Raw genomic sequence first — 22,474 nt, forward strand, 5'->3', positions numbered from 1 at the left:
CTGAATATATATATACAAAAAGTCTGAATATGTATACAGAAAGTCTGAATATATATATACAGAAAGTCTGAATATATATATATAAAAAATTGAAACCTTTTTGACCACAGTGCCCCAATCGGGGCGGTGCTATGCCTGCTACCACTGACCAGGTGGCACAGGAGATCCCCATAAAACAGCCCCTACAAATGTCATTACAAAGTAAAATCAGTGAATGCTGTGTAATAGAAAATGTAATAAATACATTTAAGAGAATAAAAACAGATTACAGTCATAATAATGGTTAAAGCTCTAAGCTCACTGTTGTGAGGAATTAAGAGTAACGTAATTAAAAATATAAGGGTGATTAAAAAAATGGTTTTAATTTGTTGTAAATACTTGTTTGGGAATATATTATATTATTTCTATATATTATTATTTGATAATGCTGTCCAGTGTAATGCAAAGAGTGATTTATGTTAACTTTGAAGATATTTTGTTTGAAAGCTGTCATATGACGCAGTGTACTGTACTGTACTTGTCTTTAAAATATTGATTTGTTCACAGGTTCCTTGTCGACTGGTCGAAAAAAAATTTTTTTTCTTCTGCGTTGCGAGTGAAGTGTGGTCTGTAAAAAAAAAAAAAAAGAAAGAAAGAAAAGAAAAAGGGATAAGAGAAGCAGTGAAGAGTGAATAAAAAAGACGTTTATATTAAAGCTGCTTGTGTTGCATTGCTGTTATTTTTTTTAAAATACTTTTTACGCCCCACTACGTGGGCACAAGATACAGGAGCCTTGCAGGTTGTAGCAAGCGTAGCTCTGCCCCGATAACGGCAGTGTGGTCAAATAGGCTTTAATTTTCTGTATATATATTCAGATTTTCTGAATATATATACAGAAAGTCTGAATATATATATACAAAAAGTCTGAATATGTGTATACAACAATATGAAGCCTATTTGACCACACTGCCCTTATCGGGGAAGAGCTACGCCTGCACAACCGGCCAGGCTCCTGTAGTTTGTACCCACGTAGCGGGGGTGTATAAAGTATGTAAAAAAAAAAAAAATCAGCAAAGTGACACAAGCAGCTTCGATACGAACGTCTTTCTTTACAATACGGAAGACTCGCGATGAGACGCGTACGTACGTAAGTCGACCAACACGTGAAGTAAACGAGGCGGGGTGGGCTGCTCTGAGTCCTCGGCCACCTAGCATTAAGCATTGCATGTTTTGCAAATCGCAAAATCTTCCTGTTTTGGCTGTGTTGTTTTGGTGATAAAAGTCTTTGTGACCAAAACCGAAAATACACTTCTGGGCCATTTGGGCGGGAAAATTTTCGGTGGCCGAATATTCAGTGCATCCCTAATATATATATGCCTACACATACCGTATGATTCGTTTGTCTGTTACCCGTAGGCTCAGCAGGAGACCCAGAAGGCAGCTCTGAGCTATGAGAGAGCAGTTTCTATGCACACAGCTGCCAGGGAAATGGTGTACGTGGCAGAACAAGGCCTGATGGCTGATGGTAGAAACACACTGGATCCTACCTGGCAGGAGATGCTCAACCATGCCACATCAAAGGTAAGAAAGGGCAGTACAGTAAACCCTTGTTTTTCGCGGGGGTTACGTTCCAAAAAGAACCCGTGATAGGCAAAATCCGTGAAGTAGAAATCTTTATTTTTTTTACAATTAAATACTATAATATAATACTAAAGAAGAGAAAGAACGAACAAACCATTTTACAGTCTCAACCATTTGTTTCACAAACGAACGGAAGATTCATTAATTCCATAATGCCGACCTACAGCCGCATAGCTTTTACCTTCATTTAGCATGTCCAATAGTTTTACTTTATCACCGATAGACAGCATCTTCCGCTGCCTTTTGGTCCCTACCGCAGGTACTTTTGCCGGTCCAGAGCGTTTTGTCGACATTATGGGGTTTGATAAACTCGAAATTGCAAGAGAATTTGCACGTACGTAATGTCAATTTGGCAAGGTGTTTTGCGTACGTGTACATATTAAAGCGCAACGTTATTGGCGCACAGGTAGAGAAGAAGCGGAGTGACTTTTTAGCCAATCAGAATGCAGAACACAATGCACGATGCAAATCCGTGAAGTAGCGAAACCGTGAAAAGTAAACCGCGTTATAGCAAGGGATCACTGTACACCCGTGGTATATATCATAATATTGTCAGCATTATTTTCCACTCATTTTTTTGGTTTGGTTTGCTTATTAGTAACAATCGGTTTCCTCTTCGCGCCATATAATCTGGCCCTACGTTTATATTGTACAGGTAAACGAAGCAGAAGAGGAGAGGCTCCGGAGTGAGAGAGAGCACATGCGTGTCACGCATGCATGTCAGGAGGCTGAGGCTCGTGTTCAGACACTGCAGAAGTCCCTGAAAAGAGTCATTGTGAAGTCCAAACTTTACTTTGAGCTGAAGGCCCAGTTCAACCACATTCTGGAGGTACTGTATAAAAGACTGTAACTAACTAACCAACCAACCAACTAACTAATCGACACTAATGTTGAATTTAAACTTGACATATGCTGCTGAAAACCCATTTAACAGAGGGGAAATGGTGGTGTATAGAGGTAATGTCTGTGCCAAGTTTAAATGAATAATGAAGACAGATACAAAAAAATACAGTTACACAGAGAGACCAAGCATTTTAGTAACAGTGGAGAGGAAAAAAACTCCCTCTTTTAACAGGAAGAACTCTCCAGCAGATCCAGAGTCAGTATCGCTGTGTACCCCTGCAAAAAGAAAAGGGAAAAAATTGGGGAAATTATGGGACAAAATTAAAGTCTTTAAACAGACTTATTAACCCTTTCATGCATGACGGTCACTACAGTGGACAGCTATTAAATTTGTCATTTTCTATGATAAGAATAGGTTTTGATGGCAGTGTTGCATGTAAGCCTCTACAGTGGACGCCTGAGAATCACCCAACACTGCCATACAGTGGTCAGCCTTTGCAACTGCAGAATAATTGTGTCAACATTCAAAAAGAAAATTTGGTGTATAAAAACAGAACCAAATCAGTTCTTATTTTTATGTCTAAAAACACATAAAAACACTTAGTAACATTTTTTTTAAACTCAGTATATCATGGGTCATGCATCAAAGGGTTAGGACAGCCTAACAGCAGAGCTGCAGTAGGCTAGTCTTGATGTAACAAATACATGAACTTAATTTTTTTTTAGCAACTTTTAATGTAATTATAGTTCTAACTTTGTTAATGCTACTCAGGTGGTGAAATATGGGGCTCAAAGCACAAATCCTGATCGAATATTGCACCAAGGTTCTTGACTGTAGAACTGGTGGTTATCGTGATGTTTTCTAATGCAACAATAGTTTCAGATCAGAGATGTTTGATACCACTAGTTTTGATGTTTATATATATCTCAATACATAGTCTAAAATATCAATAAACACAATGCAAGATAATTTTGAACAAAGCCTTTTACCTTTTTATTTCTGGGGGAAAAAAGGCAGCAAAGTCACCCTACACTAGAGTGTTTTAGTATTTAAACAACTACATCTGTTTCTCCGTAACATTTCTTTGAAGATCCAAGACCGATGAATTATCACATTTCAGTAAAAAATGTTGATGTGTACTAGGCAAAAACACACACACACAGTGTGGCTTAAACAATGATGCAGCTAATTTATGGGTTTTTATGGATTAACGAAGTTCATACTGGTAGCGATCAATGGCTTTGTGCGTATATGTGCATGGGACACGGGGGAGAGAGAGAGAGAATGGTAGCGATAGTTGAGTGCAGTTTGAGCCCCGTCATGTTGAAGTGACGATAGCGAAAGTTGAGCGCAGTTTGAGCCCCGTCGTGTTGAAGTGTGAGTTGTTTCTGTTTCTGTTTACCTGTGCTGCGGACAAGCACAAAGTGAAGGGAGTTAGCCCCGGAGCTAACGTTAGCTTCAGCCCTGAAACAGATCACTAAGTCTCCCCTGTGCATTCCAACTATGGTCAGGGCCGAAGCTAAGGTAAAAGCTAACGTGTTACCGTGTTACAGACACTCTTTGGAAAAAAGCATTTATTTAATTAAAAATGAAAAAAAAAAACATCTCTGTAACATCTTTCTGTGTAAACATCCCATGTTATAACATTGACACCTGTGGCCTATATATGTACAATTATTTTTTTTCTTTTTAAATTTAGTGGGTGTGGCTTATATTTAGGTCTGCTCAATAGTCCGGAAATTACGGTAGTGGGAGTTTATCGCTTTCAATGCCCACAAAACCTCGTCTTTCAGACGTTCTTTCAGAAGATTCTGAATTATTTTCTGCAATGCCCTCAACCCCTGAATTGAAATACCGTATTTATGTACTTCTTGTACTAGGTTGAACAGGCAGCCCGCTCTGCTGCCATCTAGTGACTGGAGGCTTGTTTACCGTTCAGGCATGCATAAAGACAGTCCTAGATCTGTGTTGATCAGGAGGAGACTGCAGAAATGCGAATGCCTCATAAAAAAAAATAAAAAAAACCCCACTTGTTTACAAAACTCAACTTTCCTAAAATCCCATGTGTGGTGAGTGGTTGAGGACACCAATGATCCGCTCGTTTGTTTTACGCTAACGTGAAGTGTTGCATTGCCAACATAACATGACATTACGCTTCCATGTCAGTTTAATTTTTTTAATTGCACGGTTACAGAATTTTATTTATGTTTTTAGCATCTACGTGTTATCCACTCAATGATTTTGTGACTTTGCTGAGTCTAAATGCTGTGCTCTTTGTGTGACTCCAGGAGCACAAAGCCAAAGTGCTGCAGCTGGAGCAGCGTGTAGCTAAAGTAAAGAACCGCTACTCTATTGCCTTAAGGAACCTTGAGAGAATCAGCAATCAGATCCACGCTCAAAGGGGCAGTGACCAGGATCTGGAAAGACACCATTCTTTTTGCACTGGGCGAAGTCCCCCTGTCGGGGAAGAATCTGGAACCAAAACCCAGGAAGAAGATGGAGCCTTTGGTGGTTTGGTTGAGAGCGGGAAATTACAAGTGGATGCAGCCATTCAACTGGAGAAATATAAGAAGGAGGACAAAGAGAGGGAGAGAGTGGGGTCCGATTCTCTCTCGGTCATTAGCCTCCAAACCATTGCTTCCGATTTGGAGAAGTATGACTCTGTCGAGCACCTGGGAGACCTCAGCGACGTCAGCAGCACAACGGGCGACGAGGGCGAGAAAGACAGAGGCATGATGTCAGAGGGCAATGAAAAGCTGCCAGAATCGAGCACCAGACTGCGGCAGCAGCAGTTCTGCAAGCAACATCATCGAAGCTTCAGTCTGTAAGGCTGTCACACGTGACAGCATTATTTTATTTAGTGGATCGTTCGTAACACATGCATAAAGTAGAACACTGGATTGAAATTTCCACAAAAAAAAAAGAAAAAAAAGGCCCAAGCAAATCTAAAAATATAGCTATACATAGGAAATGAACAAGAAACGCATGGTAAGAAAAAAACAAAACAAAAACGTTCACAATATAAAGAGAAAACATTTAACAAGAACTTATAAAAAGCAAAGCTCGTAAGCTATCTTGTGTGCATGTACTTACTGTGTTTGGAGTTTACTGTGTTGTACAAAGTTTTTGGCAAGTGTGTACTTTAACTCTACACTACCTTTGTTTCACTGTTTTTTTTTAAGTGTTTAAGGCAAATGTAGGAAAAAAACCAGCAACTCATCATACAACTATCACGCGCTGTTTGGGGACTTGCCTCCTACAAATCAGCGTTGTTGAGAATAAGCTTCTGGTTCCCGACATTTGTTTTAAACAGGTAAAAAAACAAAACAAAAAAAAACCAACCTAAAAGAGAGGTTGTAGTAAATGTATACACCTGCATAAAAGTTTTGCACAAAATTTCAGATGAAGTTTAAAATGGTGATCGAGCTCTTCAAAGCAGGTATAGGTTACTGTCACTGTCACGTTGCTGATCATGCAGTTTTTTTTTTTTTAATTATTACCGTGGCTGAATATGTCCTTGGCATTGACTGCAGTTGTCTGTTTAGTCATAGGTCCGTACCTTGAATCAAGTGGATACCTTAAACACTACCATTAAACATTTACATTGACATTTAGGAAATTCTAGCCCAGATGTTTGCCGATTACTTTCAGAATCAACATCTGTTGTTCAAAGGCCTCCTTTACAGTATATAAGCACAATTCTATCATGACTGACATGTTCGAAAGTTGGCAGTGGTCCTTCAACCAAGCTTCACATTTGTTTTAGAATCCTTGTTGTGTTTGCCTGACTATATGAGCGTGTTTATTCACAGACTGATTTTGTTTCTGGGGGAAGTTATTAACCAAGGCGATAGAAAGGAAAGGAGATAAAATAAAGGTATTCTTGTGTGAATCTTAAGAATGAACAAAATGGCAAGACATATTGAATTGCCCTTCGTTTTTTTTTTTTATTGAGTGAATGACCCTAGTGTGAGTGTCTCCATTAACAAACATGTCAGCTGTTATTTACCGTCATCCAGTTGGGAACAAAATGACAAGACGAGTGCAAAATGAATTCAGTTTCTCTGCTGCCTGGTTTATTTTACCTGTGTGTTATGTATGTTACTCTCAGGGTGCATTTACAAGCTTTACTCTCAATAGTTGAGTCAGAGACTAGAACACACACACACAACCAAATATATATATATATGTATATATGTATATATATGTATATGTATATATATATATGTATATGTATATATGTATATATATATTTATATATGTATATATATGTAATATATATATATACATATATATATTAGAACATATATGTATATGTTTATATATACCTATGTGTATATGTAGATGTGTGTGTATAGACATATATGTATATATGTATATACATATATATGTATATATAGCAAACTTACTAATCACAGTTGATAACATTGCTACTCTGATGTAATTCCCAATATAAAGAGGCACTGCTTGTTTGGAAAAAAAAATTGAAAGTGCAATTTTGTTTTTGTTTTTTTCCCCACCTACTGCTTTCTAATTTTTTCCATGATTTTGTTTTTTTTTCCACACCTACTGCTTTCTAATTTTTTCCATGCAGAAAAACTTTGGAAGAAAAAGACTTCTTGTCAAAGTTTTCTGTCGTAGTAGTCTTTATTCTGCTTCCTGTTTTCCAAACAAACCAGGTTAACTCTTGACCTGAGGTATGTGAACATGTTTGTTAAAGTCAGGTTTATTAAAGCCTCTGCCCATGTATATCGTCCGTCAGCTGAACTTGATGCATCATTACGCTCTAATATCTAAGTAATAAATAAAAATCATTTTTAGATCTGATTATTCAAAAGGCCAATAGAAAATGTTATATAGAAAATGGATAACTAAGTGTTTTACTCCATGACAGACTAAACCAGGGGTGTCAAACATACGTCCCTCTTGATGAAAACAAAAAAAAAATACACAAACACTTAATGTTCAGGTTATGTTTTGGAAAGTTATATTTCATGAAATCTGAAGGTTTGTCCTATACTGTATGTGTACATCCTTGCATGAAAACAGAAAGGGAAACCATGGACTTATTGATATTTATAGCTAATCTAATTAGGTTTCATGTGGCCCCTAAACCAAAACGAGTTTGACACCTCTGGTCTAAACAACTAGAACAAGCAACTGAACAGCCTGATGCTTTAAATACTCTAGCTATTATTACAGTTATGCATACAGAGTTGTATAGAAATAAACTAAATAAGTAATAATGTAATAATGTATTCTTTGTTTACCTCTTACTCCACAAGAAAAACAAAAGGTGCAAATGCGGAAATACAGCCAGTGAAAAATCCCTATACAAAAGCGCGGGTCAGAAGCTTATCTGCTTTGCTGCCGAATTGGACACTGTCGATTTAACAAAAAAAACAACATTAGGGTTGACATTAGGTGTAGAACATTTTATGAAACTGATAAATCAGTGTCGGCCATTTCTTGTAATTTCCCTTTTGATTGGATGTACTAGAAATCAATGTTTTTTGTTTGACGAGCACAGCAAGGCTAAATTATTTCTGTTTACAAAAATTGATGTTCTCTCCATTACTCCATTATTTTATGATTGGTCATTTCGTTGCTTCCTTTTCACTACACTGCTGTTCATTTGTTAAACTGTTTTCAAAACAATGACTCAATGAAGCAACGTCTCTGATCATAGTTCAACAAACATGGTTGTATTTCTATGTTAGCTTAGGACTTCATAATTTCTTCTTTCGTATTTTTTCTGGTCAAATGCTAAATTCTGTATTGCACTGTGAAGTCAATAAATTATTATTTTTATTTGTAATTATTGCAGAAGCAGACGATGTTTACGAAATGATCACGTTTTGTTTTTGCAGTTTCTGATGTGATGTTTTAAAGATGAGTTCAGTTTTTTTTTTATTTTTTAATACAATACTACAACTCCTAAGGTACAACTGCTTAATCGGTTGGTGCAACATTGTGTTGAACGTCTATTTGGATTGACTTATGTACTGCCACAAAAATTACCTGAAAAAGAAACCTTACGAAAAGGCGAGTTTTGAATTTGATGTGCCTGCCATTCCCTAACTATAAAAATTACAAAAATAAAATTAAGATTTTTTTTTTAACATTTAGGATTTGGGGCACCAACTATATTTGTCGGAGGGACAGAGTTTTTCTGGACATACACTTTGGGGGCAAAATTATAGATTCAATAGATTCAATAGATAGATTCAATAGAGTGGTTATCTTTGTTAGTGTTTAAAAAAAAGATTGTTTGGTTTTCTACTTTTAAAAGTGTTCTGCAAGCCCTTACTCTGTTCCTGCGCTCCTTGAATAGGTACTAAACAGGTACTGTATTTATACTGCTTAGATGTGTGTGTATATACATATATGTATATACATATATTTTTTAATACAATACTACAACTCCTAAGGTACAACTGCTTAATCGGTTGGTGCAACATTGTGTTGAACGTCTATTTGGATTGACTTATGTACTGCCACAAAAATTACCTGAAAAAGAAACCTTACGAAAAGGCGAGTTTTGAATTTGATGTGCCTGCCATTCCCTAACTATAAAAATTACAAAAATAAAATTAAGATTTTTTTTAACATTTAGGATTTGGGGCACCAACTATATTTGTCGGAGGGACAGAGTTTTTCTGGACATACACTTTGGGGGCAAAATTATAGATTCAATAGATTCAATAGATAGATTCAATAGAGTGGTTATCTTTGTTAGTGTTTAAAAAAAAGATTGTTTGGTTTTCTACTTTTAAAAGTGTTCTGCAAGCCCTTACTCTGTTCCTGCGCTCCTTGAATAGGTACTAAACAGGTACTGTATTTATACTGCACTTGTGTTTAGTTCTTTATGTCTGTGGTAAAGTACTGTACATACATAAAAGAATAGCTATATATGTTACAGTTTTTGCATATATCCACATTTTTGTAGTTGGAATGGTCCCAATCCCTTTAAGTGCACCCAAAGTTGAGCTTAAATCCCAATTTATACTCCAAAAAAATGTACATTATTATTATCACATTATCACAAAGATAAAGGCCACCTTGTGGAGGAACAACAAAACACTTGTTCTTGTAGTAACACTAATTCCACTCACAAACCAAACCAATAGAAATTTGTTAGATTTTTATTTGATGATTGCAGGGGGTACTTTTGTACCAAACATCATTGATAAAAATGCGCAGTATCTTAAAACAGTGTTCGCAAACCTTTTTAGTATCAAGGACTAGTCGACGCTACTGGTACTATTTCCCTCTCATTGGTTGCGCGTCTATTCTAGTTTGAAGCTGACCGTAGTTTTGTAAAAGCTGGATGGAATACTGGGCCATCGTGGGGTAGCTTTGGAAGCAAATTCCTTAGGGATGAATGGCATTCCGACTCTACTCCTGTTTATACATCCATGAAGCCAACGGACATAGATATGGTTAAATCTTGGTAAAAATTGTTTCAAAATTTCAAAATAAAACATTTTAGACTTAGACTTTGCCGTTTTTACTGCAGTATGAAAGCTGTATTATTTTGAAATCAATTCTCTCTAAATGAAAAAAAAGTAAATGACTGATTCTCTTTAAATCACTGTGGCATGCTGCGGTCCAGTACCAAATGAGCCCCAGGCCACTATTGGTCCGGGAGCCGGCGTTTGGGGACCCGTGACTTACAGGATACAGTGCACTATATCCCATCACAACGAAACCACTTGCACATTCTTCTTTGTCGCTTGCGTGTGTTCATCTCTAAAGACGCTTAACATTGTGGTCACTGTCAATATCCCGCCATAGCAAACAACGGCGCCATAATGCACCATTCAATATAGTGTCACCGCGTTCTTTTCATCTTATTAAAAACATTGTAATTGGTTTATGAGGTATATATCCGTGGTTGTTATTGTTTATCGATACCCGGCCGTGTATTTTGGAGAGGAATGGGTGTAGGAGGGGGGGAAAAAAGAGAGGAAGATAAACAGATATGTGTGAGAGAGATGAGAGGAGAGGGGCAGGCGCCGTAACGCTCCATCATGACGTTGTGAAAAGCTCAGGAGTGTAAGGGAGAGAAAAAGGGAGGGGAGGGTGGTGACCTGAATAGCTACTCGGTGTCCGATGGAGGATGCGTTTCAAATAAGTGCTTGTATTTTTTAATTTTTGAATATTTTTTTTTTTTTTGGTCATTTACTTGGTTTTGCCACACCTTACCATACTGAGAGAAGCTATTAAGCGACAGGAAGAAAAAAAAAAAACAACCCCAATACAAGCCAAATCGCTGTTACCACACGGAGCGGTAAGCATGTATACAGCCATATTACCACCGTGAAACAGCCATCCATGTTTATTTTAATGAAATAGCTGGAAACTGCCGAGCTTGTCAAGGAACACGGAGGACCAGAATTAATCCAGGCAAGGAATCCAACCGTAAGTACACGTATGTGCTCAGGCGCTAGCTTTGCTTTTATTATAAATTCCACGCTCGAAATCTATTAAGAATGCATATATTACATATATTTTAGTCGTAACACATGTACATTTTGATGTTTCTACTGGTCACAGGTCGCCTGTGAAAAATACAGGCCACAACGGTCTGTATTTCAAGGCATCAGCATTATTTCACCTGCAAATGCTTTTTTTTTTTCCCAGTGCTCAAATGACGTCAGAGTATCTAAATACAAATACGCTGCGCCAGTATTTTAGGCAGATGATGGATAAATATATGTTTCAGCATCTTGAATCTATCGATCAATCACCGAACCAAACGAGCGCTGCTTTACTTTAATATGTTTCTTTCTGCACCTCTTTCGTTCTCTCCTCCTTTGAATTCTAGATCAGGGGTGTCTTAACTCATTTTCACCGGGGGCCACATTAGCAACACAGTTCCCCATGTAAATGGAAGGCTGTATAAATCAGGGGTCCCCAACCCGTGGACCAGTACCAGTCCATAGGTCATTTGGTACCGGGCTGCAGTGGGACACTGAGATGTAATACTTTGTTTTTTTAACTAATTTACTTTATTCACAGAAAATCCTGTCATATCCATTTACTTTCTTTATTTAAAGATAATCTGGCGATATTTTAAAAATAATAGATCATTCAGACTCAAGATGTTTTATTTTGAAAATGTAATGATCCTTCAATGCTCAGCACCTTGGTACTCGTCTGTAGTAACGGTCGGTACTGGCAGACCAGTCCTTGGAACCAAAAAGGTCAGGGACCGCTGGCATAGATGTACCTACTCTATAACAGACTAAAACATGTTTCTGCAATTGATTATTATTTGATTTATTATATATAAAAATGTTCTTTTCTCATGTTATGAAACACTGCTGCATGGACTTTACTTAATGCTTTTTAAAGCTCTCATGGGCCACACAAACGGCTTGGAGGGCCGCATTTGGCCCCCGGGCCTTAGTTTGACACCTATGTTCTAGATAATACTGAGAGCAGAAGCCTTGTTGGGAGCCATTATTTCTCTCTGTTATCCTCCATCTATCCTCCTCTATCCATTGCATAATTACAGCTAACATAGCGTATGTTAGCTGTACCAATTACCTCAATTACCTACCTATTATCCCCCCCCCCTCTTCCCCCTAACCAAGGGAACCCTGCTGGTTGTGTAGTAACTTGTTTATACAAAATCAAAAAAAAAAAAGGTCAAACACAAAATTGAATATTAGTTTGTGAACTTACAGTAACATTTTTAGATAGAGGTTGCAGTGTATGTGTATGTAATAAACGTTGGGGAAGATATTATGACCGAACACAGCATGTAATTCGTGGGTCTATTGTTATTTAGAAACTTGGACATATGGCATTTCTTGTGACATTTACCATGAGGTGTCTCTATCTCTAGTAATGTGATCATCCAGAGCTCTTAAAACTCTTAGCAACACTACTATTTTTTTTTTTTTTACGTTACCACCATTTACTTGCTCCTCTTTACCCTAAACACAACCACCCTGGGCTGCTTAGCTACATTTTCCCCTGGGACCACTTTACACTCTGTATCTCAGACAACAGCCATTTCTGTCCTCTTTGCAAAGTCTCTGTCTTCCTGCATCCTTGTCTTTCACACCGTATCTACCATGAACCTCATCATCACCCATGCTGTCTTCACCAACATGTCCATTTAAGTATGCTCCAATGACTACTCTCTCGTCCACGGGCACACCTTCGACCACTTTGTCTAGCTTGCTGCAAAATTCCAACTGGTGATGTGTAAGCGCTGTGTAACACGCTCAGAATCACACCCTCAACCTCTATTCTATTCTATTCTATTCTACTGTTCTATCAAAATAATCCCTACGTCCGTACTATCTACACTACGGCTTAAAACCACCTCCAGTGTCCCTGGTCATGCTTCCTTTCCATCTGGTCTTTTGAACACACATATGTACCTTGCTTTGTATGTATGTACCTGTATGTATGTATGTATACATACATACATACGTATATATATATATATCTGAATATATACATATATACATATGTATATATGTATATACGTATGTATGTATGTATACATACATACATACGTATATACATATATACGTATATATATACATATATTACATATATAGTGGTATATGTACCAGTGGTATCGCTGATACCACTGGTTCTTTTGATATATAGCTCTGATACACTGGCACTTGATACCTCCTACCGATGTTAATTTTATCAGGAGGAAAGTACCAAAAACCGACCAATCAGAATTTGAGTTGAGCCAGAACACATCACCTGATAAATCGACCAGTCAACTGGGAGATTACAGCCCTGTCGTATTTACCTTTCCAGCTAACTTGAAAAGGCCAGGCTTTTTTTCTGTCTCACATCTATACCATTGCTGCAGTTTCTCTCAGCTGTTGACGTGGTATAGGTAGACAGTGTTGGTTCAGTGGATATTTTGGTATTTTCACCATAGATTTGTACATTTTGTAGACTAAATAAACCACTATGCTAGTCTTATTGTCAAGTTGCTGCCAAGCCTTTTTTGGCAGTTTATTTGTCATTACACGGCAAGTTGCTGCCATTTTTTGTCTTTTTTGGCAGTTTATTTGTCATTACAATGCAATTCGTTGATAGCTAGCAGGGGAGTGGTCATTAGCAAATTAATAAATAATTAAGTGTTGGCTGGCACACGTGGGTTGCTCAGCACTCAGCAACATGTCCAAGAGAAAAAAAACGAAAGTTTAGGCAAATAAATGCATTATTATGTCTGGTTCAACAGTCTTGTAGGCCATGTCTAACTCTACTCACAAAATGTATTGTGTTCAGAATTTTACAATTTTACTATCCTATTACACCATAAAGTTTGGTTTTGGTTGATTATGAGTGAGCGTTTTCAGACAATCACAATAGGTTTATAGCCTACCCGCTACCAACTTTTTTGTTATTAATGATACACTGATATATATTTATAACAGTGGTGGGGACATGTCAAGTACTGATACTTGAAATAAAAATGGTACATGGCCCAATCGTGAGTATAAGATCAAGTCATCCCCGATATTTTATGATTAAGTGTGTTTTCAGGTGTTTTGCTTGTATAGTAACAGAAATAAAATAAATTGGAGTAAGTCAATAATGAACAATAACAATAATAACAGTAATGCTTTGTGAACAACAGTATGGTGTCATGCCTAGAAAGAGTACCACAGATGCAGTATTTGCCTTGATGTACCCAGAGGGTCAGAAGGAGCTGCATTGTGTATTTGTAGATTTAGAAAAGACATATGACAAAGTGCCAAGGGAGGAATTGTGGTTTTGTATGAGGAAGTCAGGAGTGGCAGAGAAGTATGTTAGTTTGGTGCAGGACATGTATGAGAATAGTACAACAGTAGTGAGGTGTTCCCTTACATGACCAGTAAAGTCTGCTCCAATCACCACTTTCTCTTCCCTGGGGATACTTTCTATCATACAATCCAGCTCATTCCAGAAGTACTCCTTTTCTTCCAACTCACAGCCCACCTGTGGGGCATAACCGCTAACAACATTAATCATCACTCTTTCTATTTCTTCACACACAACCTGTCTGACTCTCATTTCACCTCCACCACATTTTTTGCATATTCTTCCTTGAGGATCACCCCTACTCCATTTCTCTTACCATCCGAACCATGATAAAACAGTTCGTAGCCTCCACATTGTTTCTAGCCTTGCTGCCCTTCCACCTGGTCTCCTGCACACACAAAATCTCTATTCTTCTCTCCATCATATCAACTAGTTCTCTACTTTTCCCTGTAATTGTACCTACATTCAGAGTTCCAAACTTCAGACCAAGACTTCTATTCTTCCTCTTTTCTCTTTTGTCCAAATCGTTTGTCCCCCTTTTCTTCTTTGTCTTCGACCAACAGTAGTCCAATTTCCACCAGTACCCTGTAGGTCAACAGCACTGTTCTAACAATGACTGGGTCATTGTTAACCCGGGCCCCAACCGATCCGGTATGGAAATGGTTTTTGAGATACGCATATTTGATTTTGCTAAAGGTTTTACACCGGATGCACTTCCTGACACAATCCTCACCATTTATCTGAGCTTGGGATCGGCACTATAGAAACACTGGCTTGTGCACCCAGGTGTCGTGTTTATGAATGTTTAAGGAGTTTAAATGGAGGAGTTTAAGTATCTTGGGGTCTTGTTCACGAGTGAGGGTGGGATGGAGCGTGAGATTGACAGGCAGATCGGAGCAGCGGCCGCAGTAATGCGATTGCTGTATCGGTCCGTTGTGGTGAAGAAGGAGCTGAGCCGAAGGGCGAAGCTCTCGATTTACCGGTCAATCTACGTTCCTACCTTCACCTATGGTCATGAGCTTTGGGTCATGACCGAAAGAACGAGATCCCGAATACAAGCGGTTGAAATGAGCTTTCTCCGCAGGGTGGCAGAGCGCTCCCTTAGAGATAGGGTGAAGAGCTCTGTCACACGAGAGGAGCTCGAAGTAGAGCCGCTGCTCCTCCACATCAAGAGGAGTCAGTGGAGGTGGCTTGGGCATTTACATCGCATGCCCCCTGGGCTCCTTCCTCGGGAGGTGCTCGGGTGCCGTCCCTCTGGGAGGAGACCTAGGGGAAGACTTAGAACACGCTGGAGCGACTATGTCGCTCGGCTGTCCTGGGAACGCCTTGGGGGCCCCCCCCGAAGAGCTGGAGGAAGTGTCGAGGGAGAGGGAAGTCTGGGTGTCCCTGCTCAGACTGTTGCCCCCGCGACCCGGGGGCGGTTGAAGAGGGATGGATTATAAACACATGCATTTTAATAAAAGAAAAAACATCATGTAGTATGTCCAGTATTTGGGTCCTGAACCAGACTGGGAATGTATTTCTTCAGTATCCTACCTGTCTGTCAACATCACATCACTTTCTTTCTTCTAGATCCAGAGATGGCACGACTTTTGATGCTGATTCTTCTTCATGCCCTTCCATCTGCTGTTGTGCCAATACAAAATTCATCCACTAGCGGTAATATGTGTTTTTGTTGACTGCATGGTGTGTTGACGTGGGTCTGTATTCATAATGTATATAATGGAGTTAAGTGAATTTTCAGATTTTTGACTGCTTATTGGTTGGATTGAAGTACTATTTTTATTGTATCTTTTGTCTCGGGTAAATTTAAGAATGAAGTTTTGTAAAACACCATCATGTCCCCACCACTCAGTCTGACAGGTGGAAAAATTGGTAAAGACTGGAGAGAGGCTAATACAGCTTTTTATCAAAGCCTGCTTTTAAACCAAACAAGAGAGATGAGTTTTACAAAATCAATAACATACATTTTTAATACAGCTACCGTAATTTCCAGACTATCGAGCGCACCCACTAAATTTAAAAAGAAAAAAATTATTGTACATATATAAGCCGCACTTCTCTATTAGCTACAAGTGTCCACGTTGTAACGTGGGATATTTCATCAGAATAATATTAATTAAATGAATGCTTTTTCTCGAACAGTGCCTGTAACACGGCTGGTTACACGTTAGCTCTCTGGTTACACGTTAGCTCTCACGTTAGCTTCATCACTCTGACCATAGTTGGAACGTACAGGGGAGACTTAGTGATCTGTTCCAGGGCCACACTTCAATGTGACAGGGCTCAAACTGCTCTCAACTTTCGCTGCTATAAAAGTCATTAATGGCTAGCAGTATGAACTTCGTTAAGTTCATACCGCTAAAAATCCCTAAATTAGCTGCATCATTGTTTAAGCTGCAGGGTTCAAGGCGTGTGGAAAAAGTAGCAGTTGCTTGATTTTTCATTAGGTAAAGCCATTTACTGTAACATTTATTTACACTCAGAGGTGTGGACTTGAGTCGCTTGACTTGGACTCGAGTCAGACTCGAGTCATCAATTTGATGACTTTAGACACAACTTGACAAAATGTAAAGAGACTTGGAACTCGACTTGGACTTTAACATCAGTGACTCGGGACTTCACTTGGACTCGAGCCCTTTGACTCGACATGACTCGAGACTTTCTCCAAAACCCAAAGTGATCTGTGTAAATATATTGTTATTTTGTTTGAAAAGGACTCGAAAGGACTCGAAACAGAAACGGCAGGACTTGGGACTTGACTTGACACTTTTCAGTCTTGACTTGGACTCGACTCGGACTTTGCCTGTCTTGACTTGAGACTTGACTCGGACTTGAGTGCAAAGACTTGAGACTTACTTGTGACTTGCAAAGCAATGACTTGGTCCCACCTCTGTTTACACCAGTTATTTTATTTGATTCCACTATATTTTATTTAAAAAAAGAAGAAAGATGTTAAAAATGATGATTGAAGAAAACGTGTGTCAGCTGACAGTTAGGATAAACAATGTGTCTAAACTGTCTAAATGTCTTAGATCGAACTTACAAATGTTACACTGAAGGAACAAAAGCGCTTGTTTTTTTCCAGGCTGTGCCATAATTCGGCCTCCCAGGTATGGTGGGATTCGCTACAGAGGATTAACACAAGAACAGGTATGGACAACACAACAGACGTACGACTACCACTGTCCTCTTAATTCCCTTTTTTTAAGTGACTATGTTTTTTTAAAGGTTTGTTTGTACAAATCCTAACACTTCGTCGTTAAACGAACGAACCATTGACTGACAAATTTGCCATTTTTTTTCATTTGTTTTTCTTTGACAATGGTTGAGAATGTCGAATGTGAGAAGCCATAACTGCTTGGACCATCCTTACCTCCCTCCTTAATTATTTACATGTTTAGATCAATGCTTTTCCTTTGCTTCATAGCAGTGGAACCAGGAGGAGAGGTTGTAGTCTTCGTTTGTTGTTTGTACGTTTTCCAGATATCATGAGGGGATGAAATTGTTCTAGACGTGAACTGTAACTAGAAGAGTTTTTATTTACCCTTGTATGTGGCTCTGTGATGGACAGCCGGACTGTTTTTTTTTTTTTATGAAAATTTAACTTGTGGGCCTTTGGCCCCGGGGCAATGGCTCTCTCTTTTGCAATGTGATTTGGGTGGCGACTGCTGCCCCCGCGACCCGGTAACGGATAAGCGGATGAAAATGGATGGATGGATGGATGGAAAATGTAACTTTTGTAAAATTGAAAATTTCTTGCTAGCTGCCCAGTTTGTCTAATAAACGGTCCATTAAGAGCAATGAGTGGATCTGCCTTTAAAACAGACTATGCTGAATCGAAGCTACTGAACATCTCATGAATGCACTTTCCATTTACCCTCTTGTTGTCCTTCGCATTTTGTACACACCTAGGTTAGCATCATGTCCCAGAATCAGTATAAGGAAACGTTGGCACAAGCCATGCACACACACACACACAAAGGTGTATTATCACCCACCGGGTCACCTAGACTCAAAGGACAACACGAGGGTTAGACTCACAGGGTATTATGACTTGATGTCACGTCAGTCAATATATAAAATATCTGACCTGTAAACCCCCTACCTTTACACTACAGGTTTCTAAAGATTTTCTCTTCTTCAACTACTCCCATACAGATCCGCAGTGTGCAGATCCTCCCTGTGGATTATGAGATCGAGTACATTTGCCGAGGAAATCGTGTGATAGTTGGACCCAAGGTCAGGAAGTGCTTGCCTGATGGAACTTGGACGGACATAATGCAGCAAAGCAGATGTTGTAAGTCATTTATTCTTACATCACACACCAAAGCTATATTACTCTGCAAACCTCTCCAAACGTATGTGGTCAATTTTTTTATTGCAATGCTTTTACTGCATCTCATTTGAATTCCATTTGGCACTTAATTTAACTTGGTACGGCCCTGTTGACTCATTGACTTTCTATTTTGAAAATGTTAGCTATAGCTGCGTGGCGCTTTGGCCCAGAGGCAATGTCTCTGTCATTGGTGTGGAACTCCAGGGTTCACCTCATGGGCAAGTTCGAATCCCGGTTAGGGCGGTTGGTACCTTCCAGTGGACTCACCGTTGGTGCGGTGCAATGTGATTTGGTTGGCGACTGCCGCCCCCGCAACCCGGTAACGGATAAGCGGATGAAAATGGATGGATGGATGGATGGATAGCTATAGCTGCAACAAAAAAAGATTTTGACAAAATAACATAAAGAAGGCAGTAATGCAACAATAATGAAACGGATGAATACAACGGTACAACGATTTGTTAGATTCCTAAGTAGATGAAGGAAAAGCCTGAGTATTATAGCCAGTGTTATGAGAGGTGCGGAAAAGGCCATGCTAAAGAGGTGGCTTTTGAGGGATGATTCGAAACTGTCTAGGGTTTGGGCATTACAGATATTGGGAGGAAGGATATTCCAGATGGTTAGTGTGCACCCACACAGAAAGTGAAAGTGAATTATTTGTCATTGTGACACTGAGCTCTACTTTTTACCCATCACCAAAGTGAACAGTAGGCAGCTTCAAGTGCCCGGGAAGCAGTGTGTGGGGACGGTGCCATGTTTCGGAGCACCTCAGTGGCAACTTGGCAGCTTCTTATATATGGGCACAGAGTATATTAGTGCAGCAAGTGGTGAGGGTAAATAAAATGAACCCTTTCATGCATGACGGTCACTACAGTGGACAGCTATTAAAATGTCATTTTCTAAAATGCCATCAAAACCTATTCTTATCATAGAAAATGACATTTTAATAGCTGTCCACTGTAGTGACCGTCATGCATGAAAGGGTTAAGAAGACTCAGAACAATGTGGAAATGAATCAATGTTGAATCAATGCAAGCGTGGAGGTAGAGGCAGCTAATGGGAACACATCGATCCCACACACACACAAAACGGGTAAAAAGAATAACAAAACACTCGGGAGAGTAGCTGCTGTGATAGTACCCCGCAACTCTTATCCTATCGACATATCAGGTTGTTCCTGATGAGGACAAGCTAATATCTATTTCTTTTTAATGGTAATCAACCAGCACTCTCCTTTGCGATTGACTGGAATTCTTGATTGACCTATTGGGCACCTCTGGTGTAGCCGCATTCTTAAGTCACTCACTGTGTGTTAAAAATAAATCAGAGGATAACTGCAGTCGTATGCACCTGAAATCAGTAATCAAAGAACATTTTCTACAGTATGTTATTATGTGTCTTCTGTCTGTTTTTTAATCCCATTTTTTTGTGTGTGTGTGTTATTCTTCTTAAATACAGTGCTCCTGTGCCCAAGAGTGTGGATATCACTGGAAAATGGTCATGTTACAGCAAATCCTCCTGGCCCTCCAGTGGAAGGGACGACCCTCCACTACAGCTGCCATACTGGTTTTAACCTGGAGGGCAGAAACACCAGCCATTGCACAAAACTGGGCAAGTGGGATTCTCCGAAGCCTACTTGTCTCTGTAAGTTTCCTTTAAGGTTAATAGTATTGAAAACTGTGTGTATTTTTGCGTTGGTTAAAACAAAACAAAAAGTTCAAAAACACATATTAGTAATGCTAAAGTAAAGCAAAGTAAAGCCGAAGGGAAACTTTTCAATGAATTGATCTAGTGATGTATAAAGTTAGCGTATTTAGCAAAGGTGGGACCAAGTCGTTGCTTTGCAAGTCAAGGGTAAGTCTCAAGTCTTTGCACTCAAGTCCGAGTCAAGTCTCAAGTCAAGACAGGCAAAGTCCGAGTCGAGTCCAAGTCAAGACTGAAAAGTGTCAAGTCCCAAGTCCTGCCGTTTCTGTTTCGAGTCCTTTTAAATAAAATAATAATATATTTACACAGATCACTTTGGGTTTTGGAGAAAGTATCAAGTCTTGTCGAGTCAAAGGGCTCAAGTCCAAGTGAAGTCACGAGTCGTTGACGTTAAAGTGCAAGTCGAGTTGCAAGTCTCTTTTTTTTTCTCACATTTTGTCAAGTCGAGTCTAAAGTCATCAAATTGATGACTCGAGTCCAAGTCATGCGACTCGAGTCCACACCTCAGCCTCTGAACCCCTGAGGCCCTGGGTTTGAACCCACCCAGGAATGACATTTAGACTACTGTAATGCTTTAAATGTCCCAATTAAGGGAATATTTTCTCAATATTATTTTCTTTTTATTCCTTCTCATATCAACCATGTCTGTTTCAGAGCTAAACACTATTAAGAGGGTCTATACCAGGCATGGGCCACATCTGGTCCTAAAATTTGACAGGATTTTTGTCAGGAGACATAACATATAAAAGTCATATAATAAAAAGAGTCATACATAAAGGCTAAAAGGCTAAAATGCTAAAATGCTTTAAGCGTTCTCTATGCCATCTACAGGGAAAACGTGGGTATTACAGGGAAAAGGCAGAAGTATAATCACAATACAAACCAATTATATAATTTGGAAAAGTTTGGCAGGCCCGATTACAAAGCTGCATCTGGCCACTTTTTTCTGGCATTTTTTTATTACTTAATTATTACTTTAGGCATGGCATTTTAATATATATAACGTAGATTTATATCTACATATCTACAGGTATTTTTCTGTGTACAAACTGTTGCTGTAATTATCACCAGATATTGGGTCACTGTCATCTGGTGGAGCAACAATGTATTTGAAGAAATTCGAACCGTGTAAGATCCGAGATATGAGCATATCATGATACAATTCGGAAGTGAAATAATATTTACATATTTATATATAAAGTATATTATATATTATATTGTATATTATATATATATAATAAGTATGTTTCCTAAAAATTGTTCTTTTTTCTCTTTCTTCTCAACCATCAAAGATGACAAAACGTACACAGGTAGGATTTCTCTAATTATATGGTGTCTTTATGAATGCCGTTTAAGTGGTTGATTTTCATTTATTATGACACTACTATGTTTGATTATTGTGGTGACAAGACTTATATATTGTTGTATCATTAAAAAAAAAATTTAAACTGAGGGCAGCAATTTATATTACGTTATATCAACCAGTGGAAATATCGGTCCATCCATCCATTTTCTTCCACTTAGCCGTTACCGGGTCGCGGGGGCACGGGTACTTTTCTCTTTGATAGTTTTCCAAAAGGAAAAACCCAATTTTAGAACTGTGTGAAATAAATAAAATACAATTAGAAATGTTAGGCTTTTCACAAATCGCTAAAGGGCTAAATAACAGTCATACATCAAGTCCTGCATTTGTGCATTTACAGCTCAAAAAAAAAAAAAAGCCAGTCAAAATTGATCATAAATCACCAACAATACCTTTGGTAAGAAGAGCTCCACGAATATTGATTTCTGAACTCTTCATATGTTAAAACATGGACATAAAGTTGAACATAAACACTGCAACACTTTTTGGTTATTTTTCAGTTTATTTAAGCACAGTCAAACCTATAATTAGGAAAAAAAAAAAACAAGAAAAAGGGGTAATTGCAAAGCAGCTTTCATTTTTCCAGAGGCACTAGTGTGTATTTTCTGAATATTTTTATTCGGCAGTCCTGTATAGTACAGTGGTTGCTAATGGTACGTGAGCGCACTCTAGTGGTAGGCGGGTAAAAATTCATATTTTCAATTATTATTATTATTATTTCATTTACATTTATAATTTAATAAATCTGAAACATACACCAAATATGTCAATCGGGATAAAATGACATTTGACTTGACAGAAATAAAAAAAA

General features: G+C 38.6%; 2 protein-coding genes across 2 annotated transcripts in view; both read left to right on the forward strand.

The window, feature by feature from the left end:
• sh3bp5la (SH3-binding domain protein 5-like, a) overlaps positions 1-6,088 on the forward strand; it is an 11,470-nt gene extending 5,382 nt beyond the window's left edge. Inside the window, exons 4-6 of the mRNA XM_008324036.3 lie at positions 1,396-1,560; positions 2,276-2,449; positions 4,753-6,088. Of these exons, the coding sequence (XP_008322258.1) occupies positions 1,396-1,560; positions 2,276-2,449; positions 4,753-5,292 (879 nt within the window). The 3' untranslated portion in view covers positions 5,293-6,088. The remainder of the gene's footprint in view (positions 1-1,395; positions 1,561-2,275; positions 2,450-4,752) is intronic.
• Positions 6,089-8,877: 2,789 nt separating this feature from the next.
• Positions 8,878-22,474, forward strand: part of gabbr1a (gamma-aminobutyric acid (GABA) B receptor, 1a) — a 34,995-nt gene continuing 21,398 nt past the window's right edge. The window contains exons 1-6 of the mRNA XM_025061548.1: positions 8,878-10,888; positions 15,830-15,916; positions 17,346-17,410; positions 18,419-18,557; positions 20,055-20,240; positions 21,593-21,632. Of these exons, the coding sequence (XP_024917316.1) occupies positions 15,838-15,916; positions 17,346-17,410; positions 18,419-18,557; positions 20,055-20,240; positions 21,593-21,632 (509 nt within the window). The 5' untranslated portion in view covers positions 8,878-10,888; positions 15,830-15,837. The remainder of the gene's footprint in view (positions 10,889-15,829; positions 15,917-17,345; positions 17,411-18,418; positions 18,558-20,054; positions 20,241-21,592; positions 21,633-22,474) is intronic.

This window comes from Cynoglossus semilaevis, chromosome 13 (genome assembly GCF_000523025.1).
Source record: "Cynoglossus semilaevis isolate Cse_v1.0 chromosome 13, Cse_v1.0, whole genome shotgun sequence".
NCBI classification, from domain to species: Eukaryota; Metazoa; Chordata; class Actinopteri; order Pleuronectiformes; family Cynoglossidae; genus Cynoglossus; species Cynoglossus semilaevis.